General features: G+C 38.7%; 1 protein-coding gene across 1 annotated transcript in view; it reads left to right on the plus strand.

Moving 5' to 3' along the window:
* cntnap2a (contactin associated protein 2a) overlaps positions 1-27,772 on the plus strand; it is a 269,259-nt gene that overhangs the window by 78,755 nt on the left and 162,732 nt on the right. The window contains 3 exon segments of the mRNA XM_055151264.1: positions 2,939-3,082; positions 5,709-5,970; positions 21,331-21,480. Of these exon segments, the coding sequence (XP_055007239.1) occupies positions 2,939-3,082; positions 5,709-5,970; positions 21,331-21,480 (556 nt within the window).

The following is a 27,772-nucleotide window of genomic DNA, read 5'->3' on the forward strand; positions in this document are numbered from 1 at the left end:
TTGCTGGTTCAATTACTGTTATTCATTGTTTACAACTTGAGTAATACTAATTGTTCAGAGAGACACGATCACTCAGTCAACAATAAAATATCCTCATTAATGATCAAAAATGGTTAAATCTACCTTTATTTTGTGATTTACGAATAATAATATCTATTGACTTGGGTCGCAAAGGTTTGTGACTTTTAAAATATGAGTCCCCAGAAAAAAAAGTTTAGGAAACACTGATATAGAACAACCCCAGCATGATGTCACTGCAAAGTATCAATTGTGGACCCTATGTTAAAAATTAAATCCATTTTTACATCTTTTCCCCTTTATATTTTCTAGACTATCTTCTATCCTTTGTTGCTCTATCACATAACTGCTTTTCTCTTTGCTATACATTGATACCCACAGGAAATGAGATATTGGCTTTACACTCTACAATAATGCTAATCCATGAGGCATAATGAATGAGTATGAGCAATGGGAGGCAGAACCATCAGCTAATAATACTTACAGGAAATTGATTTTTGTACTGTATAATTGTATAAATGTAGTCTGTGTAATTTAAGCCATGTGTACTGATATCCACATGTGCTTTCATGTGTGGCCACTATACTGCTGGCATGGCTGGTCTTTATTGGTAGGATCAGGACAAGTGGTGCATGATAAAATACAGGCCAATTAAAATGAAGGTGGTTTAAGCATTCTCCACACAAATCCACACTACAAGGTTGACCAGAAGGTTATGCCTTAAAGACAAACTGCTCACTATTACTTATGTTATCCCAACCTATTCCAAAAACTGTTCTGGTCTGTGCAGTCCATTGATTTAATGGTGATTACAACTATTGCTCTAATCAGTTACAGTTGTGTAACTGAAAATGCAGTTGATTACATTCTGTTCTGAGTAATATAAGAACTGAAAACCTCCTCTAATCTACAGTGGCAATGAAAATATGCACCATAAAATGACAAAGTATTTTATCGGAAGTGCCTTTCGTTTAGACTGTGACAGCGTTTTTGGGGCTTAAAAACACAAAAATCTGAAACCACCTTCCAGAGTGGAAAAGTTGATTACTCTCCGCCGTAGCGTTTGAGTCTACATTGCCCAAGACGCAAAACTCTGGTTAGATCTGCTCATGTCATGTACACGTTTACGTCACATACATACAATACGCAGAAACCTGGCATGCATACCCAATCGAATTCCACACACCTTTGCGTCACCATATGCACGCATATTTCCTCCTGAAAACACTCATCTAAACATGGAATAAAAAGTGAAGACGCGATGCCACTTTTGTGCCTTCTGTTCAGACCATCATCATATAAATGTAGCCTTAAAGGTCCACTGCGCAACTTGTCACACTGAGGGTCTGCTACCATGGAGATGCTTTTGCTTTTGATTGTATGCAGATAAGATGCAGATACAAAATCTTGCCTGTAAATTGGCCTGATAGCATCTCCTGCTTATTTCTATGGAGATTGAAAAGATTAATGCCATACTTTGGAATACTTAAGGTAAAGCAATAACATCTCCATGGAGTCAAGAAACTGGCGGGCCCTCTATAAGAACAGTTATACAGCGCACTTTAACTTTAAGAGTTTTTGTTTCACATAATCATGATTTATATTATGACAGAACCAGCCCTATTTCCATCTCAACTATTAACAAATCTCAGCCAATTTGCCACTTCAAAATACTAATACTACTGTACGAGGAGTCCGAAATATTGCACTTCACCCAATCTTCTGGCCTCAGTCTTGTGGGCATTTTGTTTCGTTCCCATTTAGGCCCATAGACTGAATATCCGGAGCGTTTGTGTTTCCCCACAAGCAGTAATTACTAAAACTACTGAAGCGCGGCAACAGCGTTCACACACACACACACACACACACAAAGATAGGCAGACACAGATCTACTGGTAATTGCACAGCTCTCTCCATCAGCCAGGACTTCCTCAGGCCCAGCTCCTATGTGAAAGTGAACACATGTAGTGATGCTAGAAGAATATGCTACACATTTTACATTTTCTTTAGTTCTGTGTCCTTGAGTTCGTCAACCAGATGTCTGTTTATTAGCCTCTTTGCCTGCGTTTTTCTTCTCTCATTGCATCTGTGTCAAGCATATTTATTTTTCTTACAGGTTTTACATAATCTATAGAAATAATCACAAAAATCTCTATAGTGCGTGCATATACAGGGTGCATGCATTCCTTTAAGATCTGTGAATCTTAAGTATGTGTTTGTCAGAACATCTTATAATCAGTTGAAGGGTGGATAATGTGACAGTGTCTGCTGATGAAATTAGCAAATAGCTTTCTTATTGTATAGTTAAAAGTAAGTTAAGGTTTTTTCGCTATAGATACTGAATCATATTTCATTTATCACTTGCCAATAATAACAATAATAATGCTAATAGTCTTTTCCCAGTGCTCAAAGTTGATTTACAGTTCTGTGCATTAATCATTCTTTCCATATTTACTGTGGTAAGATACTACTTTACTCACAGCTGCCCTGGAGTAGACTGACGAGCCTGACAATCTGTGCCATTGGCCCTATACCACCATCTCTCATGCACACGCCACATTCATACTTATACTTCATCATACTCATACAAAAACACAACAAAATTAAAAAGTACTAAAAGTAGTGCTAAAAGTTGAGAGCCCCACTATGGCAGTTAGTATTCTTAGTGGTTTATCATCCCAGTATTGACCAGGATCAACCCTGCTTAGCTCACGAGATCACAGGAGATTGGGAATTGTCATTGAAAAAGTGTATGTAAAAAGTACATTTACCATTAAGTAGTATTCAGAAATCAAATAAAGTTATGTACAGTCTAGTTCTCAGAAAGATGTTTCCATAATCTCTGAGTCATCCAGCTATTTACTGTCCAGTTGTGCGTAATGGTGTTTCGTCAATTGCTTTGTGTGTTGTTTTTGTTTAGTTGAGTTTCGGGGGGATGCCGTACAGCGGGAAGCCGGTGGGAGGAGGCAGGAAGAACTTTAAAGGCTGCATGGAGAGCATCAACTACAACGGAGACAACATCACTGACCTGGCCCGCAGGAAGAAGCTAGACACCTCCAGCTTTGTAAGGCTCTGCACACACATGTTCATTATCTAAAACTAATGTGAAATGTCATTATTTGTACTTAGCAGCTGATGTCAGTAACATTCTCTGAAGTTAGCTTTAAGCACTCTTTTACTCAAGTTAGACTTTAATCTGATCTTAATTTTAACACAATCTGACCATAAAGAAGAAACTTAGTTGGAGCTATAACAGGTGAGTTGATTTGTGCTACTAAACAAGTGTCTCACAAATAAAATTACCGGTTACATGCTGCCTTTCCAACATACTGCCACTCCGACATTGACATCTAATTGTCGGAGTAGCAGAGTTTCCATTTTTTATCAAACATCCCTCCACTCCAACATTCGACACATCGCTACAAGGAAATTATTAAGTTGCGGGAGCACTCTTTTTGGGACAATATTTTCACAGACTGGTAGCGTAGGATTTGCTGTGTGCGAGGCGTACGGGAGGAGGCTCGGTCCACGTGGCGTATACGAGGCAAAAAAGGTGATGCTGCAAATTATTAGTAGGTTGTCAGAATGACAACATAAAAGGTGTCGGAATGGCGGCTTCAAAAAATGTCGGAATGGCGGCTTGTCGGAATGGAGGGTTATCGGATTGGCAGAATGTCAAAGTGGGGGTCTGTCGGAGTGGCAGTATGTTGGAGTAAGGGTTTTACGCCATTAGCCAACTGTTTTTCAAATCGCCATTTCTTGTTGAAAATTAAACACCTAAACAGGACCATGAACACTCATTGAGCACGTCCTGAAAACGTGCTGTAAATGGGTTTCAGACCATCTTAAAACCTTTTGACAGTGTTCGCTAATGCGTGCAGTGTTTCATCATAGTAAGTACTGAAAATTCCACAGTAGAGATACATGTAGAACACCCCCTACATGATGTCACTGCATAAGTAGCAATACCTTTCCCAAAGTCAACCAATTCACTGACCAAGTAATGATGCCTTTCTTGTGTGTAAATAGTGCTGATTTTTGTACACGATTATAGTGACACATTCTAACTAAAGCACAAAGTACAGTTAAGATATGACAAATACTTTCCAGAGAGCTCAGAATTTAAAGGAAACTTGCCTAACTTGTTTAAATGAATATCTCCATGGAGACAAGAGGATAATGCCACTAGGCAAAGTAAAGGTCAGATCTTCAGAGAGGCAATCCTGGATTTAAATAATATAAGATAGACGAGTTCCCTGCCATACTGCGAAAGGTTCCACTATGGCATTGCTACTATATCTTCATTGCAAAAGCATGTAGCAAACCCCCCCCCCCACCAGAAAAGTTTATATTAACAACAGTAGTGGTGTTATTAAGAGTTAGTTAGTTGGTTCTAAGTTATAATTAGTTAGTTATGCTGCTTATAGAAATTTGCAGCAGCAGAAGTAGTAGTGGTCACATTAGCCCTAGTGCAGAACTTTTCTAAGTAGCATTATTACTGGTAGTAGCCTCTGAAGCTGTCTGCGTGTGTTGAGCAGCCTCATTATTGTCGTACTAACTCTGTGCCTGACCTGACTGAGGGGGCACAATATTCACTGCACCAAAAAAGCGGATTCATAATTAATCAGATACAGCTGCCCTATCAGCGGCCCTGTGCATGTTTACCTCCTGTACCGACCCGCTCCCTTGATATCAGCGCTGGCATTTTCCCTCCGCCTCCAAAGACACCATTTAATTGCTACAATGGCTAACGGTTTGTTTTTGAAGCATCTTAAGCAATGCGCTCCTGTGCTCATCAAATGCTCCTCTCTCCAGACAGAGCGGTGGATGTAACCTTTGCTATGTTCCTTCCCGTGGAGAGGAGAGCCACCGCGTCTTCGATCCCTTTTCAGCTGATTAGACAAATGGGGGCTCTAATCAAGTGCATTAAAGTCTCAGTGATGACTCACGCTTTTCATTTGTAATCAAAGCGGATCCTTGCGCAAATTTCACACAGCCAAGCAGACGCAATTAGGAACCATCTATAGTTCAATATTGTACGTTTGATTTGATTTGATTAAGAGCGGGCTGAAGGAGCTCAACGGTAATTAGTGCCTAAAAGGCCACCATAATGTTTGTTTTTATCAGCGTTTATTTGTATTGGCAATATCCGGCTTTTAACTCTGACATTATCATTTAAAGCCACTTGAAGTCCTACAAGCTTTTGTAAATACAGTATTGAGTGCTTTAGCATTTGGCATTCATTAGTTCGTTCAGATGTAAATATGTCAAATCCATTTCAGGCATTCCCAGGTGTAATGTGTAGTGTACCCAAGTTTTAATGTCATTATGCCAACCATAAACCCATTTTCAGGGCTTCCCTTAACACTTGGCTGTGATTGTTTTTTTGTCCGGTTTGCTAATAAACAGCTTCAACATTTTTTTTATTTTAATTTTTTTCAGTTTTATTTTTTGAAAGATACTGTCCACTGGCAAACTGGCAAATTTCACAAGAGCTTCATTTGTTTTAAGCTCTGTTACTCACACATCCTCGAAATTGTTTTCTTTACTCATCACACTTCAAAAAAATACTGAAAAATAGTATCTTTTTGCATCACCCACAGACAAATTCCAAATAGATTTTTTGTTTTGTTTAGTTTATAATGTTTAGTGTCCCTGATCTATGTTTTATATTTTTTATGTCCTCACAGCGTAACCTGTCCTTCTCATGTGTGGAGACCCATACCTTCCCAGTCTTCTTCAATGCCAGCAGTTTTCTGCAGCTGCCGGGACGAGCCAATCACAACGTGTTATCAGTGGCATTCCAGTTTCGGACGTGGAACCCTGATGGACTTCTGCTCTTCAGTAACCTAGACGACGGGATATTGGAGATTTCACTCGAAGAGGGAAAAGTTATAGTGCGGATCAACGTGACAACAGCGACAAGAAACTACAAAGTGGACTTGTTATCAGGTAACACAGAGCAACAATATTTAAGATATGCATTCTGTGTTTGATTTTGATGAGATCTTTGTTGTGATGATAGTGTGTGTCAAAGTTAACCTTTTTTTAAGATTTACAAAGATTTAAAGTGACTCATTATCATGCTTTTCTAATTAATATATTGTTTGATATTTCGTAAGAATAAGAGTTGATCTACCAAAGCATGATTTAAGTTTCAAATACTGTCCTTGTCCTCAATAAATAAAAATACACATACAAATACAAATAAATACAATAGTGCAACAATAATTCACCAGGAGGCTTTTGTAGCTGTTGACGCCAATTCTCAGTGACCTAAATTTGAATATGTCCTCCTTTAGTACTCTTTGCTTCCTCTCCAATCTTTCAATGGATGCACTCGTTTTTTGTGGCCTCTGCTGCTTTAATAGACCATTATGTCCTGGGTTAGAGATTATTACAGAGTTACCCTCAAGGCTAATTGGACTTGCACCTGCGGTTGCATCCATGTTAGAATACAAAGACCAAAACACACAAAACACACATGCTTGTTTAAGGCAACTGTTTTCAGAAAAATAAAACTAGAATTATGTGAATCTGTCACTTTTGATAATGTAATTCTTACCTCATGAATGGTGGCTGGTATTCGTAACAACATAACCACAACAGAGGCAAAGGAGAATGCACTATTCCCGGTGGGGAGTGGTTTTATTTATTTATGAAGTTGTGTAGTAACATCAGTCTCACATGTTGTCAGGTTTTTTGCTTCTTTTGCAGCAGCTATGTAATGTTACTTAAAGATGGACTAAACACTAAATCAATGTTTCTTGCTACATTTTGATAACTACTGTTGTGTTGTGCATTTCTGACTGGACTCTGCATTGTGGAGTCTCTGTGTTTTGTGCATTAGGAGAAGGTACTTACCTGAAACTCCTGAGAAGTCTAATTGAACTTGAGAACTCAGCAACTGTTTTTAGTCTTCAAGTAATCACTGTAATTGCTTAAGTTTGTTTAGAATTGATGAGACAAGTGAGCCAGATTAACAATTCAAATATATGTGGATAGATGTCTGTTTGCATAACATTTCTTGCATTTGTCCTTGGAACTAGGGTATCTGATTGACAGGAATCGCCTTAATAGTAACTGAACATTTTGCATATTGCATTTTTCTACAAATTATGCAGCTCTAGCATCCTTATATGTTTCTCCTCTAGAGTCCATTACAAGACATCATGAGAAATATGTTATCTTAAACCACAGTTCCCCATATTTCTTATACATACACATAATGTTTTCAATTTCAGCCTAAAGCAACTGCATCATCCCTGCAGATCTCTCACTCTCATTCACATCCACACATACAGTAAGGCTATTTGAACAGTCCGAATAAGAAGTACGCTATATGGCATTATAATAATAGAAACGCCTGAGGCACTGATTTGAGACTGAAAACACTAGCTTGCCCAATTGTGATGTTATAATGTTTTGATAATGTGCAGTGTGTGGCTCTATACACACACTGCTGTTGTGTGTATCTGTGCAGGTTTAATGTATCTTATGTGTTTGTGTGGTGGGAATATTGTCATTTGTGGTGATGCGAGACACTGCTAAAGCCACAGAGGAACTGAATTTGGGAGAGCAGGAGCTGAAAGAGGGTTCATGAATGCCAAAAGCTGCCATAAATTTCAAATGGCACTTAAAATTCATTTATATGTACATAGAAAGTTGCATAGTGGAGGAAGATGGGAGAATGGGAAAAAACTGGTGTGAAATATATATGCTTCTCAGACATAAGAATAACAATGAATGAGTAACGCTATATCTAGTGCATATACAACATACATAACAACAAGAAAATACATGGTAATGGCCCACTGAGTTTATCTCTGTAAATAATTTTTCAACTCAAGGTTTGAAATGTATTATGCAAAAGAGTTGAATTCTCATTACAGAGACTATAAAGGATGTTTGCTTGCATATTATCCTCGTGGACAAAACTAATGAAAACAAATGTTCCCTAAAATTGCTTGAAATATGTATTTGTGGCTTTTCTTTATTTTCTGATATGGGTGTAATTGGTTTTCACCTGACCAGCTGCTCCCACCCACTGTCTATTAACACAGCTCTGCTTCCCTAAAGAGGCAAACATCCAGTGAGTTAGCATCCTGTGATCCATTATGAAGCATCTGTCTGAGCACAGTCTTAAGGCTTTTATGGTGAAAACTATTTTTTATAATTATTTATTATTTATATTTGTTTTTCATATTGCTCAAATCTAAGAAATCTACCTGGATGCTGGTGGAGAATATGAATCTAGAGGAAGTTTAGTACTGGCAAACACTGCAAAATCATATGTCCAATCTTACCTCTTTCAGTTTTAATATTTTCTGTTGATCCAAAGCAAATAATAAGATGATAAGATGATGATTAAAATATACCTTTAATTAGCTTTTAGTCATGGTATAATGCTTTTACATCCTCAAAAACATACCTGGAGTTGTTTCATTCACACATTTCAGTAATCTTTTGTTATTAGTCTGTTTCCATCTCCTCAGCTCAGAATGCTCTGTTTTACCTTGTGATGTCATGAAGTTTTCAAGTTAACAGCTACCTTTTACCTTTAGTTTAATCGACATTGGCAATTCCAGGTCTGAAATTATCCATGTATGATTCTAGTGAAGGTGTATGGAGTTTAAAAACACATGAGAACTTCCTGTGTTGTCACATGACATCACAGGGTAGAGAGTGTTTTCTCAGAAGAACTCAGCCTAAATTTGCAGGATTTGTGTATTAAACATGTATGAATGAAATAAAACTAAACTCCAGGTATGTCTTTGATGAGGACACATTATAACATACATCAGACAAAAGTGTAATATGGGCCCTTTAAATGCCTTGTATAAAGTCACTTGAATCTTAGACTTAGACTTAGACAAACTTTATTTATCCATAAGGGAAATTACTTGGACACAGTAGCTCACACACGACATTATATTATAATCAGCTATAACTGTTTTGTTTGTTAAGATACCTTGATCCTTCATTGATATAATCCTTCATTGTAAACAAATGGCTAGTTCCCATGTTGATGTTTTGACCTTTTTCTCATGCATTGTATTTAGTATTCAATCCAAGCAACCATGGTTCTCACTATTTCACTCATAAACAAAAGTATTTAGTCAGTAAAAGTATTTAACTGTTGTTGATGAAGTAGTGCCTGTATACTGTCAGAAGGCTATTTCTCCCATCACCACACTCCAGTGATCAGTGATTGGCCTCGCGGTCCCTAAAGTCATCTGCAGCACGAACCTCTTAACAAACATGCTTTGTTAGGGCTGTGGGGAAAAGAACATTAATATATAAACAAGGTCTTCATAATGGGGAGTACTTGTGCAGAACCCAGCAGGAGAAGTCTCAGCTAAAACTATCACATCATTGCCAACTACTTCAAATTTGGCAGTGTCTAGTCAGCTTCAGTAAAACTTTGTACATAAAGGGGGGGAAAAAAACATCTTGGAAAATATTCAACTTTAGTAGACTAATTACTTAATTTAGTTAAAAAGGCACTAATGGACTGAGAAGAAGTATTATTATTTAAAGGTGCATTGTGGCATTGTGTAACTTTTCTCATTACAGGTAGTTTTATAGCTCAAAAATACCTAGAGAAACAAGCACGACTGTGAGCAAGGTTGCCTCTCCATAGATCTGACCTGTAACCTGTAAAATAGAAAGGAATAATACAATACTGTGAATCATTCTAGACAAAGTAATAACATTTCTTTCACCAGAAAGTTAGACAATGTACCTTTAAAATGAATCTGGACCAGGGTTAGGATCCACAGTGTTTTAGATATACTGTACAATTTTGAAATATGGGCCAACGATATCATGGTTAAAATAAACTAATTCTAAATGTTTAAATCCTCATTAATATATTAAAATTGAGTAAAAAAGTGTGTAGAATGTGGCCCATTTCTGCTCCCTGTAGTCTAGACGCCATCCCATTGCTATCATTTGCTGTTTATTTTTGGTCTCTGTGGCAAATGGCCAAAATCAATAATATACAATGGCCTCCTGAGAAGTAGATCAACACAAATACACAAGGCAAGTTTTGAAAGCTCAAGAACTGGCCAGTCTAGACTTCAAAATATCACCTTTAAAAATATATAGATTCTTTTCTAAGGAGAGACGCTTCTAAAGGGTGACAGCACAACAACATGGATGAATGCACTTTTCTAAACATGGCAGGGACAAAACTCTCTTTAGTCCTCAAAGTATCGAGTAAAATGTTAGAAATGTAAACATAAGCAAAAATAGATCTTGCATGTTCAGAAGAATGAATGTGTGTGCATCTGCCCCAGTTTCTGTCAGCTGACTCAGACCAGTCCCGCTAAAGCACCACCCACTCTGTGAGCCCATGACTAATACATAACAAGCCAAAGCAGGACAAAAGGGAAAATATACAAATACTTATTTAAATACAAATGCAAAATAAAGTCATAAAAATTTATTTGTCATTTATCTATTCCTTTTCAGATTTTCCCCTTTCAGATTTGTTACACCTTTTGGGAATTACTTTTTACTATTCATGGATTTCATTCTTGATTCAAATGATTTGAATCTCCATTGAAAAGATATAATATTTTGATTAGAATTACGTTATTACAACCGAGGAGTATTGCCATGATAAATAATTCAAATCAGGGAGGAATCATTTTGCCTGAAACTTAGAAACTGTTGAATTATTCTTAGAGATGCATTGATGCAGCTTTTTCAGGTCCAATACCAATTTCAATACTATAGTTTTAAGTATCTGCTGATCCCCGATATCAGCCATTACCATTGACTGAAAACAACATTTATTTATTTTAAACAAAACTAAAATAAGACAAAACTGTTTTATGTAACAGTTATTTATGTCTGAAGTAACTACAGAACAGCTTTGTGTAAATAAAAGTTCAAACATTATAGACTTTCTGGGCCAACTATGTCCAGTAAATATTTGGAAATATTTGAAGGCTGATATTATTCTCACAAATGAAGCTAGTATCCTGTTAGCTCTTTCTTTAATGTAAAACAGAAGCTGAAAGCTGACTGGCCAGGCTCCATGTTGACAGTATAGGGCTTGCTATATTGGATATACTGTATATGCCAGGCTATGTTTAAACCTGTTGGCAGTCTTACATGGGCTGACACGATGTATATATGAGCTGGGGTACGATAAAAGTCTAAAGCAGCAATATCATCACACGCAGCTCTTGTGTGGATATGTGCCAATGACACAGAGTGGTGTTGACACTGTGCCCCGCCCCCTCTCCTCCAGATAGGCCCACATGACAGCTCTAGTCTCTGCTGTTTGTCTCTTCCGTGCTAAAGCTTAACTCTTTGTCTTAGGAGACTTTCTTTGACACTCACTCTATTCCCATAACCCAGTGTTGTCGCTGACTGGCACTGCAGAAATGTCTCAGTCTAAGTGTGTTTTTCAGGCGTGATAGGGCCTGTTAAACATGGCTCTGGCATATGGTGAGAGGTGCGAGGGACTTGGATGTCATTTGAGTGTTACCATGGTTACTCAATTTTACTTTTTCTGCAGCAGCTGTCACAAAACAGGGCACATAATTTATTTAACTTATTGAGGTAAGTATAAGAAAAAATGTACTTTGTATTAAGCCCTGTGGATAAGTTGATGCTTTTGGCAAAGTAATTAGTGTCCCACAGTGAAAAATGAAACTGTCCAGCTTTTAATCATTGTCAGTAGGCCTAATATAATATATCTATTAAAATATGCTTCAAGTCCAGGATTTATACTGAGCCCCTTTTAGTGTGGCTCCACTGAAGGAGGCTAAAAGTGACATCAAAACATTATAGTTATGTAAAAAAAAAAAAAAAAAAAAAAGAATGAAGACTAAATAGAAGTTTATATGACTTCTGTTGAAACTGGGTTCTGCTTAAAACAAGCTCATTATTATATTTTATTTGTTTTTATTGCTATTTAAATATCCTTCTAATTCTGTAAAGCACTTTAAACTACTCTGTGTACAAACTGTGCTGTGTAGATAAACTTGCTTTACCTTGACAGTTGCTTTAGTTTAAGTGGCCTTCATATATTTTTATGATTCTTTAAGGAGACATTTTGTTAAGGGTTTATCTATCCATCAGTTCCACGTTCTCGAGGTCTAACAGCAGTCAAAGTATAGCTATACATTTAAGTACTTCTTTCTCCCCATCTGGTCCAATTTGTGGCTGGTTTGCTGCAGTTTTGTCTTGGAAAGCTTGGGTAAGAGCTGTCATCTCCCTCTTGCTCTCCCTCGCGCTGGTTGTCACTCCAGGAACCGAGAGCTGAGAGCGGCTCCACTTGTTCTCCAAAAACATGAAAGCCAGTCATTTGGTCCTCTCTTCTCTTTTCACCACTTTCTCAATTCACTAAATTTTGATTTTGGATAATTACACAGAGAAGCACGGGTTCTTCCACATCTGCCACTTGTCCATATGAATTCAGCGCTCAGTCCGAGTTGTAGTGTATTGTGTGTAATTGCTGTCATTTTGTTTTCACTGCTTGTCACTCTGGGTTTATCAGTAGAATATCTGGAGGAAGGCGCTCTTTTAAGTCAGCCTGCCTAAAGTAGAAACATGGCATCTTTGTGTAAATATATTTGAGTGACTGTAATTCTCTATGGAGTTTATTTGATGTCTGGTCGTAAACATGTTATATCTGAAAATAAAATGTGAAGTGAGTATGTCAGTTATTCTTACTGCCAATGCTTATTTCACTTACAATACATTGACTGGATGGATATCACGGCATATATAAGAGCTAGTAGTGGTAGAAGTAGTGTCACCTGCTTGTCTCTGTGAAGGTTTAATATCAAGGCATAGCAAGTTTATTTGTATAGTACAATTTGTACACAAAGTAATTCAAAGTGCTTTACAGAAGAAATATAGAATACAGAAATACATTAAAGTCACAATACAAACAAATCAAAACATAAATAATTATCATAAAAGCAAAAAGAGAGAGAGAGACATTAATTGAGAGAGAAGAGTGTGGACTGAAAAATGAAAACCTTTCAGTCACGTGCACAGCTAAACAGAACTGTTTTGAGCCTGGATTTAAACAAAGTCAAAGTAGAGGCCTGTCTGACATCTTCAGGAAGACCGTTCCAGGTTTTAGCTGCATGAATCTGAAACACTGACTCCCTGTGTTTAGTCCTGACTCTGGGCACCAGCAGGAGGCCGGTCCCTGAGGTCCTCAGTGTGAGATGGTTCATATGACACTAACATGTCACAGATGTACTTTGGTGCTCGGCCATGGAGAGACTTGTACACAAGCAGAGCTGCTTTAAAGCCTATTCTCTGAGCCACAGGGGGCAGTGCAGAGACCTGAGCACAGGACTTATGTGCTCATACTTCTTGGTTTGAGTCTGGACCCGAGCTGCAGCGTTCAGGATGTACTGTAGCTGTTTCACAGCTTGTTTGGAAAGGCCAGTGAGCAGGTTACAGTAGTCTAACCTACTGGAGACAAAAGGCATGGATAAGTCTCTCCAAGTCTGCTGTAGACAGTAAACCTTTGATTTTTGCTCTGTTTTTAGATGGTAAAAGGTTGCAGAGGTTATTGATTTGATTTGGCTGTTAAAGTTCAAGTCTGAGTCCATTATTACCTCTAGATTTGTAGCCTGATATGAAAGTTTTAGAGAGAGAGAATGGATGCTGCTGACACTGTCTCTTTTTTTCTGTGGGCCAAAGAGTATGACTTCTGTCTGTCATACTGTGGAATATTCCAGACAAAGCAATAGCATTTCCATGGAGACAAGCAAGTGGCAGACCCTCCACCAGAAAAGTTGCATAGTTCACCTTTAAATAACTGATTTCAACAACATTGTGTTTAGTAGCACTGCTAGTATAACAAATACAAAAATATACCTTATAAAAATAGAATGTATTTAATCAGTGTTTCTTTGCTTATGCTTATTTTATTAATATTTTATACCTATTTATCCTCATGATATTGTACCCTGACATTTCTCTACTTGACCCTCTGTCCACTCCTCCATGAACTTGTTCTTCAGCCTTGGTATTCCTCCCTCACCCTCTGTAGTCACCACACCGTCTCTGGGAGCTGTCGGCTCATTTCAGATCTCCTCTCTCGCCTGCAAACCGTCATCTGCCCCTCTCTGTCTCGCTCTCTGTCTCGCTCTCTGTCTCGCTCTCTGCCTCTTTCTCTCTCTCTCTGTCTCTCTGTCTCTGTCTCTCGCTCTCTCTCTCTCTCTCTCTCTCTCTCTCTCTCCTTGAGTACATGTCCCAAATCACAGCTGCGTTAACACACCAGCCCTCGTTCACAAAGCTCACTCTTTCCAGCCCTCTGCAGTATCAGACAGACTTACATGTTAGTCTTTGTGAAAAACTTGGTTTGAGTGACCAAAGGGATCGCTGGGATAAGACCACACAATCAGTAGTAATAGGAGCAGAAGAATTTGAAATGTATCTCAATCTATAATAATAATAATAATCTGTCTCATATTAGAGGGAAACTGAAACATACATTTATATAAAGCAAAAGCAAAAGCTGCTCGTATTTCATCAGCTCATGTCTTATAAAACATTCTGAAAATAGTGTTACGTACCAGGACTTTTCTCTGCCCTTGCTTTCTTCATAGACTATTATCTAAGACCTTTATATAGGACTTTTCACCTACTGTTCATGCAAAATCAATTCAGTCACAGACAGATATAAAGTGCCAGCGGCAGCAGTCATCTGATATTAGAGCTTGGCACACTGGTAATTGAATTATATTAAAGTAATGATGAAGGTAAGTTATACTTTAATGTCCCATATAGGGGAAATTAGTCTTGCGCATGTGGTGCTGCATCATATACAACAAACTCGCAGTGTACTGTTAACTGTAGCATAAAAACAGGTCTCATCAGTATGATTAAAGCTCCTATATTACACAAAATGGCCTCTTATGAGCATTAAGCCATGTTAGATGATGGTTATGTCCTCAAAAACATACCTGGAGTTGTCTTGTATTTCATTCTCGCATTTTTGAGTAATCCTTTATGATTAGTCTGTCTACATCTCCAAAGCTCAGAATGCTCTGTTCCACCTTGTGATGTCATGAAGCAGAGGTCTTGAAGTTAACAGCATTTACCTTTTGTTTTGAAGGGATTGGAAATTCCATGGCTGAATTTATCTATTTTCATTACGTTGTACCGATAAAAGAAAGATCAGAAGTGAGACAGTGTGCAGGAGTTTTCTGTAAAAACAGAATCTCCTACAACGCACCTGTCGCCTAGTCAGGTGCGCAGAGTCTACACAGAAACGAGTACAGACTTTTCCACTCTAGCGCCCTGAACACTCTACAAAATGATAATTAGCTCCTTCAAAGAAATAAATACCTTGACCCAGAACCATGCCAATAAGACCTGAGGAAGGTCTGAGGGAATGAAACGTCGTACCAATAAAAGAAAAATCAGGAGTGAGAAAGAATTTTCTTTTAAAAAAGCACCTGTCGCCCAGTCAGGTATGCAGAGTCTACACTGAAACAAATGGCTGAATTTATCCAAATGATTCTAGTGAAAGAACTTAAAAACACAGTAGAGAACTACTTGCATAACCACATGACATCACAAGGTGGAACAGGGAGAAAAACTCAGCCTAAATATGCAGAATTTGTGTGTTAAGCGTGTGTGAATGAAACAAAACACAACTCCGGGTATGTTTTTTGATGAGGAAGCAACATTATAACCCAGATCAGAAAATAGCGAATAGCGAAAAGCAATACCAATATTTTGACTAGCTACAAGGTCCCGTTAGGTAAGTATTTTTGAATGCACTTTTAAATTAAACACTTTCAAATGCATTTAGAAAGCTACATTACATTAACTATGCAAAGCTATAGGCATTTCTTATATTTTCACACAGACAGACCCAGTCAGTGGACAGAAACTCCCAGGCTTGTTCCAAAGCATGTGAATACAAATGACAACTCAGCAGGAGATGAAATGGTCTTGTCTTTTTCAATCTGCTCTATCCTACTTCTTCATTATCTGTCCTCTTTTTATCTGTGGCGGGGCATGTGTGTCGCTTGGGTGCAACATTTGAGAGTCTTTTTTTCTCTTTTTCCAGTTGGGGTTTTTGTGCTTGCTGTGTTGGAGTAAGGATTCACTGACAGCAGCATCCGAGATAACCCCATCATTCAGAGCTATTGCATACGATGTAAAACAGATGAGAGGACACGAGCTTATGCCGTATCTATTTTCCATTACATTGAAGAGGTTATGGAGGGGGGACAGGGGAGGGTTGGAGCGGCGATTACATCAAGCCAATATGCAGCCAGTTAAGAAGCACATCAAGGTCATTCACGAGAAAAGAATGCCTATACTGACATGCATGCAAAGATCTGATGGTGTCACTGAATTGGAACCCAAAATGCAGTTTTAAATAGAATGGAGGTCATATAATGGTTTGTAATGTGATATGTACTAGATAAAGGGTTCCAACAGTATGAGAAACCAAAAGAAACACATAACTTAAAGGTGCACTATGTAACTTTTTGGTTGGGGGTTCGTCACCTGCTTGTTTCTATGGATACATCATTGCTCTGCCTGAACGTTTCACAGTATGACATTAAACAGCTCTGCCTTACATTTATTCAATTACAGGTGGGTTTATAGCTCAAACATACCTAGAAAAACAGGCATTCTGAGGGCCTGTTTACACGAGAACGCTTGCAGGTAAAAACAACAAAATATTTTATCGGAAGTGCCTTTTGTTTAGACGGTGATGGCCTTTTTGGGGGCTTAAAAACGCAAAAATCTGAAACCACCCTCCAGAGTGCAAAAGTTGAATATGCTCTGCTGTTGCGTTTCCGTCTACACTGCCCAAGACATCACATACATACAGTACACAAACAAATGTCCCAACAAATGTACAGAATATGCATAGATACTATTAGTGAACAGTGAAGGATCTGCAATCACCTCGTCAAATTCTGGATTCACGGCTATGGCTATGGACGAAACTTGGGAGAACCAGTCGATGGTGGGAGAACTTTGTGGAAGGAGTAGCTGATGAAAGTGTGTGGCGTGAAAACTTCCGTATGTCCAAAGATGCCCTTGTTGCAAGTATACCCAATCGAATTCCACACACTTTTGCATCACCGTATGCGTGCAGATTCCCTCCCAAAAACGCTTGTCTAAACGCGGAATAAAATGTGTAGACGCGATGCCACTTTTGCGTCTTCTGTTCAGACGGTCATCATATAAACTTAGCCTGACTGTAAGCAAGGTCACCTCTCCACAGATCTGACCTGTAACTTTGTCTGGTTTGGTCTCCATCTGCATCCAACATCTGCACAGAGTAAAGTATTTGATGGATGCTCCACCAGAAAAGTTGCACGATGCATCTTTAATATATTACACCATGAAATGCACGACAACTGCCTGAATAGTCGGCAAGTGTCTCTTGGATTCTTATTGCTGTGTTTTACTATCACAGAGAGTCACAAGCAATTCCCCCTTTTGCTTGTCCAAAGTGGAGAAGGATAAAAAATAAAGTAGTCGTATCCCTGTGAAGATATGCTACTGTGGTCATTGCCATATTGTTTGTGATTCATTTCTTCTAATGCAACTCTCAACTTAAACACAGACTCTTTTCATTATCCACTCGTATTGGTCGATGAGTGACTAAGACATGAATTTCAAGCGACATTATGTAACTTTTCTCATGGATTGTACACTCCCTGTTTTTCTTGAATGCCCCACAGTATGGCATTTAACTTAACTTTAACTAGCAACACTAACTCATCCCACTAGGTTAATTTACAGGTCAGATCAGTTGAGAAGAGGCCCGTTTAACATGTTTTTTCAAGGCATTTTTGAACAATAAAAAGTCCTGCAAGATGAGTTAATTTCAGGCAGTGAAATCACCATAAATACAATTAGTTGGTGTATCAGAAAAGTTACATAGTGCACCTTCAAGTATGAACTTTCAGCTTTCAGCAAATGCTTTCAGTTTCTTTAATACAGCATAAGGCTGCTTTGAGCTACATGAACTATGAACAAAAATAAAACTGTGATGTACATCTTTTGGCCTATCCCTCACCCTTACTCTAAAGCCATGGACAAATGAAATAAACCTATAACCAGTCATTATGTGAACCGCCGCGCAGAGATGCTGCGTGTGTGCTTTGTTGTGGCCGCCCCAGGCATGAAAAGCCTAAATTAAAGATTGAAGACTTGATTAATAAAGATGAATATGCCAATGGGTTTTCAGTCCAGCTCTCACCATCAGGCCCCTGGACACTGCAATAGCCAGTGCAGCTTCAGCAGGTGGTCATCCCCATTCCACTAACACAGTCACCCTGCTGATAGAGTTTAATTAGTGTCACCCTCCCACTGAGATCCAAATCACCGCCTTTGAGTGCATTTGGGGACAAAACACACAATAAATAAAGACTCATATATTAGAAGGGAAAGTACCAGTCCACTGTGAACACTGTGTGCTCTCCACGTCTCCGCTTACTGTTATATGGTGCCATTTTGAGGACAGTTGACCATTCAAAAGATATATTCTGTTTTGAATTGTTGAAGTGCGTATTATATTGGCAGGTTATTGGCAATATTTTTTTCACTAAAACTTTGTTAACTTACTGTAATTCTATTTAAGTTTGCCAAGTTTTGTCTAGTTTAATCCTTGTGAAGTTTAGGATTTCACTTCCTGGCAGCAGATAAGATAAAAGTAGAGGCGATTCCCATTCTGTTACCTAGCAACAAGGACCAAAACTTGTCTAAATTACACAATAGTTCTGATTATACTAATTCATGGCCTCACCTTTATTTTGCTAAATCAATGACGTGTTTGATGTGTGTTGTGAAGTGTGTTTGAGTAAATTAACCCTGCATTTTGGATAGAATTTTCAGTGTTGATGACGGACGTAGAGGTATTATGTTTTTAGGACTACATCCTGTTTTTCTCAACTTTTTTCTACAAACTGCCACTTAACTGCTGTAAAACAATGATTCATCTTCACCACAGGTATGCCAGACCATTGAAAACATGTCATATGTGCTTTAATTGTCCTTAATTACTATGGCAACTGTCCTCACTTGTCGTCATTCTGAGCTCCATGGGTAGTGCCGCACATTAAAGTACACCTATATTGATTTGAGTGTATCCATTGGCTATAGACCACTGAGAGTGATTTGCCCATACCTTGAACTTTGCCACACTGTCCTCCCTATTGATGTGAAAGTGGAGGAAGCAATGAGCAGAATTGAAAAGCCGGGCATTGCAGGAGGGAGGATACTGCATATAAGAGAGGAATCAGGAAGAACTATAAGGAAACCTGGGAAGGAGCAGTGAGCAGAGATTGGTGTCAGTGTGGAGGTGATGTATGGCGTTGTGGGTGATGAGACTGAGCGGGCTTCTCTCTCGGCTCCACTAGTAATGTCCCTTTCCAAAACATCACTCATATTTAATGGAGAAGAGAGAGGAAAGGGGAGAGAAGGAAAAAGCAAGGGAGCTGGAGGAGTGCATGAGCAATGACAAGCGTGAGACATGCCATAGACGGTCCCAGACACTTGAAGATGGTACGTACAGCCTGGCACTCTGCTACTTCGCCATAGAGATGCAAACAGGGTTCTCTCAGAGTTAATGGAGTTGAGACATAGGGGCCTGGAGACTACCGACTGCACTCAGAGCTCAGAATGAGAGACAGAGCAACAGAGAAGAGTGCATATGAAAATATAACTAAAGCAGGAGCAGGCCAAGAGAAGGAGAAAGGAGTCTAAATGAGGACAAAAGCGGATGCTAACCAGGACCAAACTAGTTGTGAATTAGGTCCTATATTACACAAACTGGATTCTTTTGAGCTTTAAGGCATGTTATAATGTTTTTACCTCCTCAAAACCATACCTGGAGTTGTGTTTTGTTTCATTCATACATGTCTGAGTAATCCTTTTAGTCTGTCCCAAAGCTCAAAATGCTCTTTTCCACCTTGTGATGTCATGTAGTGGTAATTTTCCAAATAAAGATCTACTTTTTTTTTATCAATCAATCAATCAATCAAACTTTATTTGTATAGCACTTCTCATACATTTGAAATGTAGCACAAAGTGCTTCACATGCAACAGAAAAATTACAATACAATAATTAAAAACAAGAGCAACCCCCCACCCCATCCCATTGTTTCATCCATATATACAACAATCTAACTCTGGGTATGTTATTGACGAGGGAATATGATCTTTAAAATATAGTATATATAATATGATAACCTTGGTCATGGTTTATGCAATACTTCAACAAGGACAGAAGACATTTGCAGACATGTTTAACACATTTCTGTTGGATTTTAGTAATATTCTCAGCATATCTTCATTGAAATCACAACAATAATCAAAACAATATCATCCACCCCCAGTCTATGACCAAATAAACTCTAAACCAGGACTAAACAGGTCAAAACCAGGACTGACCTAGACTTAGTCAAATCAATCAACTATTTATTGAACAGTGTATTGAAGTGAGGGTCAAAGGTGCTCCCTGGACTATTGCCAGTTAGTTGCAAGGTCAACACTTTCAGATTCACTCCCTCAGCTGTCAGTGTCTTGGAGCTCTCAGGAGTAATGAAGGAGAAGAGACTGGCAAAAACACACTTTACTCAAAATGAAAGATAGGCGGGGGGCATACATATGAAAATTCATGCAAAAAGGAACCTTGAGCAGATTTACAGTCACTATTGAGTGTTTTTAAACTCACTCTGAAGCCAATAGCAGAACATATATACAGAAGAGACACAGCCAGGGAGCAATAATTTCTATAAAAACAGCAATATGTCCAAGTGTAATGTAAACATGTAAAGTACACATTTGACGAGGACACTTTGTTCCTGCTCATCTACGCCCACTTTCTGCTCTTCACTGATTGAAAATGCTTTAGTCCTATAGAAACCCCAGTTAACTTCATTAGTAGGGGCGTGCAAAAATACTGAAATACCGGTGTATCGTGATACTAAATTTGGTGACACAGTATTGTTATTGTGTGCCGCTGTATCAATATATATTGTTCGTCAAGATTATTTTTAGCTATATATATATATATATATATATATATATATATATATATATATATATATATATATATATATTTATTTATTTATTTTTTTTTTTTACAACAATCACTGTTTTGATGATTACAATAGCTTTATTTTATATTAGCTAGAGTATCATGTGTGATATATCGATTATCACACATATCATCATATTGTGATAATATCATATTGAATCGTGAGGTACACTGTGATTCCGGCTTGTATTTATGAGGCACTTTGAAACTACTGTGGCTCACAATGTTATTTTTACTGTGTGCAGGTTCAGGGCTCAACGACGGTCAGTGGCACAGCATTCGTCTAGTTGCCAAGGAGAACTTTGCCATGTTGACCATAAATGGAGAGGAAGCTTCTGCGGTGCGCTCTTCTTCACCCCTCAGCATCACCACAGGAGGGACCTATCACCTGGGAGGTAAGGGCGTCCCAAAAAAGTACTGGAACAAACTGAACATTTTCTTCTTTTAATCAACTATTCCCTGAACTGTGTCCCAAACGGCTGTGTTGTTGCATAACTGCCTCTGCTATGAATAAGTCATGTTACTTTTTATGTTTGTTGTTATATCCGTTTGCCCCAAGTTTACGGTCTCACTAAGTTCAAAAGGAAGGCGCTAGACTGAAATTAGCACAGACCAGCCATAGGGACAATCTGGTTCAGTGCAACACAAATGTATCGGCTTTCAGTTTGTTGAATGGGTCTTGGAAAAGCTATATCACGGCTTAAAGGAATTGTCAGGAGTTAGATTCAAATTGCCAAAGTGCCCTTGAGCAAGACGCTGATCAGTATCTCGCTTCTAAGACACTAAGTCTGTTTCGTGAATGATAGTTTCAGAAAACAGATGGGTAAATGGATACTTGATGCGGAGCAGTTTGGGAGGCAGCGATGGTGGAAAACTGTTAAATAAATTCAGCCATTTAACAGATGTTTCCAGTCCAAGATTGAGTCAGCGTCTAGGGTTATTGCTTTCTGGATGAATTGTGTTACAATTTCCCTCTATAATCCAACAAACGCACAGAAGTTGTTTTGAAGTAAATAGATAAGTTTGTATATGAAATGTGTATTGTTCGATGCAACCTTAGAATGATACTGCTGAGCTCTGTGTTTTAAATAACTGGACTGAACAGAGTTAAATCACAGTATTAGATCACGGCTTCATACAGTTTGGACTCTGGATCTGTCTGAATCAGGGCAACACGGAGGTTAATGATAGGAGTGAGTGTGTGGATGTGAGCTGGCACCTGTGTGTCATTACATCAATGGAAAGAGACAGATCACTGCAGCACCCAGCACCCCCACCCACCTCTCTCATCCCCCTCCACTCTCTCTTTCACCCCTCTACCCATTCTTTCTCTTTCTGTTTGTGTCACTCTCTCTCAAACCCAGGTCTAAACTAAAACTGGTCAAATCCAAGACTAATGCAAAAGACTGCTGACATGAAAGATATCTCTTTCTCTCTCACTCTCGCTCTCTCACTTTCTCTGTATCAGCCCCTCTATCTCTCTCTCTTTATGTCTCTCTCCCTTGTGTGTATTTCTCTGTCTCTCTCTGTCTTACTGTGTCTACTGACTGTCACTCTCTCACTCGCTCTTTTTTCTCCCCCTCTCTCTGTGTCTCTATCTCTCTCTCCCCCACTCTTTATCTCCCTCTCTTTCTCACTCCCCCCCGTCTCTATCTCTGTCTCCCTCCTCTTTATCTCCCTCTCTTTCTCCTTCTCTCTTTCTCTCTCTCTTTCTCTCTTCTGCTCTTTATCCCCCCTCTTTCTCTCTCCCTCTCTTTCTGCTTTCCTCTCTCTGGCTCTCTCTCTTTTTCTCTCCGTCTCGCTGTCTCCCTCTCTTTCTCCTTCTCTCTCTTTCTCTTTCCCACTGTCTCTCCCTCTCTCTATGTCTCTGTCTCGCTCTCTTTCTCTCTCTCTTTTTCTATCCCTCTCTCTCTTTCTCCTTTCCTCTCTGTCTTTCTCTTTCTGTCTCTCTCTCTTTCTCTCTCCCACTCTCTATCTCCCTCTATTTCTCCTTCTCTCTTTCTCTTTACCGCTCTCTCTCCCCCTCTCTGTCTCTGTCTCCCTCTCTTTCTCCTTCTCTCTTTCTCTCTCTCTTTCTCTCTTCTGCTCTTTATCTCCCCCTCTTTCTCTCTCCCTCTCTTTCTGCTTTCCTCTCTCTGGCTCTCTCTCTTTTTCTCTCCGTCTCGCTGTCTCCCTCTTTTTCTCCTTCCCTCTCTTTCTCTTTCCCACTGTCTCTCCCTCTCTCTATGTCTCTGTCTCGCTCTCTTTCTCTCTCTCTCTTTCTCCTTCTCTCTCTCTTTTTCTATCCCTCTCTCTCTTTCTCCTTTCCTCTCTGTCTTTCTCTTTCTGTCTCTCTCTCTTTCTCTCTCCCGCTCTCTATCTCCTTCTATTTCTCTCTTTCTCTTTACCGCTCTCTCTCCCCCTCTCTGTCTCTGTCTCACTCTCTTTCTCTCTCCTGCTCTCTTTCTCTCCCTCTCTCTTTCTGTCTTTCTCTCTCTGCTTCTCTCTCCCACTTTATCTCCCTCGCTATCAGTCTCTGTTTCCCTCTCTTTCTCTCTCCCTCTCTCTGTTCACCTGTCTCAGTCTGTTTCTCTCCATCTCTCCCTCTCTCTATCTCCCTATCTCTATATCTCTCTCTTCTCTCTCTCTCTCTCTCTCTCTCCATCCCTGATGAATCTCCTCCATCACCTAAAACCATTTCCCTGGCCGGTCAATGAGGATCAGAGCATGGCAGACACATGCAGACTACTTCATTCTGTTGTCCATCTTAATCAGTGCCAAGTGAAAATCTCTTATGCCTCTCCCGTGACTTTTTATGTAGGAATCAAATTTGCCTCCATGGTCTTAATGTGCCAAATGCATTTCTAACTAGATGAACACAAAGCTTGTTGGGAAATAAAATGATTGTACAAGAACGTTTTTAGAGAATGACAAAGAATCTACAACATTCAGGACATTTTCAGGATATTTTGGGAGCGCTTTCATTACTGTGCAAAATGGGTTCCACAAGCAATAAGTCAAGAAGTAAATGCATAGTACAGGAGTCTTAAATCTTAAAGTATAGCTTATTTCAAAAACTTTCTTCAACTTTCCAATCTCCCATATTGGTTTTCTACACTGCCCTCCTCTCCTCTCCTCTTCTCCATTTTGATCTGATTGATGATTTATTGATCTGGGTAAGCTGAGTGGGGAATCTATAGTGGCAGGCAGGAAATGATTTTAGCAAAGTGTTTACCTCTGATACATGTGGAGAGAGAGACAAATAAACATCAATTAAAGGTGGCTAGCGTTTCAAGGTTTTTTCATTGCACTCTAAACATACAGTATAAATGTGTATTCAGATGCGCGCAGGGATTCTAAAGATCTGTATACAGTTTAATGCTGTGTATATTGTTAGAACACTTGCCGACCTTATTTGGATTACATAAGTGTGGGTTTACTTCTCAAACTGGCGCTGTGAGCAGAACTGGCAGCTAATTTGACTGCTGCTGCTGCTGCTGTTCATGTAAATGTAGCTGGACTTAACAAATGCCAAGATACAGGAAACAAGTTAGTTTGTGGTAAACAAAAGTGTGAAGGCTACAGGCAATACAAGACTTTTGTAAAAGTATCCAGAACAAAGTTATTTGGAGTTTATTTATGATTTTGTTTTTTCACACTTTTACTGTTTTGTCGAGGTGATGTAGAACAGCCTGTATTTTCGAGGTTTCATTAATAGTTTATGTCCAGAAATGATCAACCTCAATGCAAATAATATATAATTTTGAGTGCATGATCCTAAAATTAAAGAAAGTTTGTGATGTTATAATGTTGTTTCCTCATCACAAACATACCTGGAGTTATGTTTTGTTTCATTCACACATGTTTAACACACATCCTCTGCACAGGCTGAGTTCTTCTTCACAAAACACCCTGTTCCACTTTGTGATGTCATGTGGTAATAACGGAAGTGTTCCACTGTATTTTTAAACTCCATACACCTTTACTAGAATAATTTGGATGACCTGGAATTGCCAATCTCTACTGAACTAAAAATAATAAATAATAATGCATCAGTTTTATATAGCGCTTTTCTGGACACTCTATAGAGCATTATTCATTCACTCCACTATCTGCGCCATCAGTTCTTCTGACCACCACCAATCACGCATACACCACTTTCATAGGCAATGTGGGTGAAGTGTCTTGCCTTAGGACACTACAACTACACTGCGGCACCTGTTTTTTCCAGCGATCTCTCATCCAAGTACTAACCAGGCCCGGCCATGCTTATCCTCTGAGATCTGACAGGATTAGTCTTTGACAAGCTGGTATGGCCACAACTAAAGTTAAAGTTAACTAGACTGAAAAGTACTGCTTCATGATGCCTCAAAGTGGACCATTTTGAGCATTTTGAGCTCTGGAAATGTAACAGACTAATATTACAGGGTTACTCAAGATAATATCCATGGAAACAAAACACAACTCCAGGTATGATTTTGATGAGGTAACAACATTCTAACATGGTTTAAAGCTCACAAGAGTCAATTTTGCCTAATATGGGACATTTTAAACTTTAAAGCATTGCATGATAGAAAATCTCACACCAGATATAGAGCAATTTTCCCTGCAGTGGAGTCTTTTCAGTATGATTTCTGCTTTTTCACAATTATTCTCCACATTCTTAAAGCAACAGGTCATTTGTTGACCATGACATCATTTTATTTCATCTAAACTTGTAGTCTTTTAACAATATATCAATTCCATTAGTCCTCATTACATCTAGCCGCCTTTCCATATTCTTCAGCTTTGTCAAATTGAAGAGCTAATTCTATCCATGTAGGAGGTAAAAGAGTACTATAGCAACTGTACAAAAGCTAGTTTAGCCTTTAGCTTGGCCTCAATTACTCTGTGTGATGGCTCAGTCTGATGAGTCACAGAGGCCAAGCCCATTAAGCTCCACTCTGCTCCGTCAGCAGCTTTCTCTATGTAAGTAAAACTGCCCAGTGTTGTAACCAATTAGAGATTATTCAAATAGTTGATGTGTTTTTGAGTTTTGTTATACAGATTGTTGCTTAGAGACACCGGACAATGAGACTTCTGCGTTTGATAAAAGGGGTATAAATAAAGTGATGACGTAGCTTTTCATCAAAATTAAATACTCTGGCAAATTTCTTGGTGATTTCTTGTATTAGACAAGCATGAATGTTGTACTAGTATCAGTTGGAGCTGAAGAATGTCCCACAGTATGGCGTTAAAATGTTCTATCTCCATGGAGATAACAAGCGTCACCATCAAGCAAATTAGGGGTCAGATTTGAAGAGAGGTGAGTCACAGTTTTATAGTAACACAAACACATCCATCAATCCATTTTCTTCCAATTGAATAAATACAAGATAAGTTAAATCTTATTGTGGAACATTACAGCTAAAATATCTCCATGGAGACAAGCAGGTGGCCCACTAAAAAACTTTTGGTACTCACTAAGCTGAGCATTGTGTCTTTTAAGGTCTTTTCAGGGCTTGTGTTATATGAACACTTCATTTTTCAACCAACACAGTTTTAAGTATTGAACAAACATAAATGCCATGGAGATGTGACTCACAGCTTCTCCTGGCATGTTTATAATGAGCAGAATTAAAAGTAGTCAGCGTGAGGCAAATGGGTGATTTTGTACAGCCCATTATGTGTCATAAGAATGATCCAAGAAAATGGACTGCGTGTGTTATGGGGCAGTGGGGGGTTGGATCAGCCTTTTAAAGTTGAAATAATATAACCAGTGGGACATATTTACATTTAGTGGCCTTGGCAAAGCAGTTTATCCATATCCCCTAGAATAAAATCAGAATTCTACATTGTACTTGAGGTTTTATGCCAGATGCCCTGCCTGAAAGAATCTCTTCAGTTTATACTGAGACTCCATTCACTGCCAAAAGTAATGTCTGCGTGTGGTCAAATTACTCAAATTAAGACTTGATTTGAGTAGGTTTCACTTGAGTAAAATTATCTACCAGTGGAATAAGTCCTTTTTTAACTAATTCAAACAATATCCAATTTAGTTTCCTATTTTAAAGGTGCATTATGTAGCTTTTCTAGTGTAGGGTCTGTCAGATCCTTTTCTCCAAGATGTTATTTCTTTATCTAGAATGTTTGACTGTATGGTATTAAATTTTTCTATTTTCATGGAGACCAAACCAGACCAAGTTGCAGGTCAGATCTGTGGAGAGGCGATCCACTCACAGTCAGCATGCCTGTTTTTCTAGGTATTTTTGAGCTATGAAACCACCTGTAATTGTATAAATGTGATGTAGAGCTGTTTAATGTCATACTGTGGAATAATCCAGCCAGAGCAATGACATACTGTATGTAACAATAACCAAAATATTGCAATATTGTATCATCAAAGTTCTCACAATAATATCGTGCACAATCGCAATAGATCGCAGTTTAAGTTCTTTGCTTAAATTAAGAGTTATGGTGCAGCAATAGCTAAAAAAAAGACAGAAGGAAACTACATAGACCACTATCCTTTGCTCTATTTCAATGTAGACTACAAGAAGAAATAACAGTTTCAAGCACTTTCAAGTCTTAGTTCTTTGGTTTAAGTCTTGTCAAGACATTTTAAGAGGAAAAAGTAGCATATTAGCAAAATATCGCAATAAATATCATACCTTGAGCTGTACATTGTGAAAATATCGTACCAAAAGATTTGGATATTGTTACATCCCT

Source organism: Boleophthalmus pectinirostris, unplaced genomic scaffold (assembly GCF_026225935.1).
Source record: "Boleophthalmus pectinirostris isolate CB_2022bp ecotype Guang Dong unplaced genomic scaffold, ASM2622593v1 HiC_scaffold_15, whole genome shotgun sequence".
Taxonomy (NCBI): domain Eukaryota; kingdom Metazoa; phylum Chordata; class Actinopteri; order Gobiiformes; family Gobiidae; genus Boleophthalmus; species Boleophthalmus pectinirostris.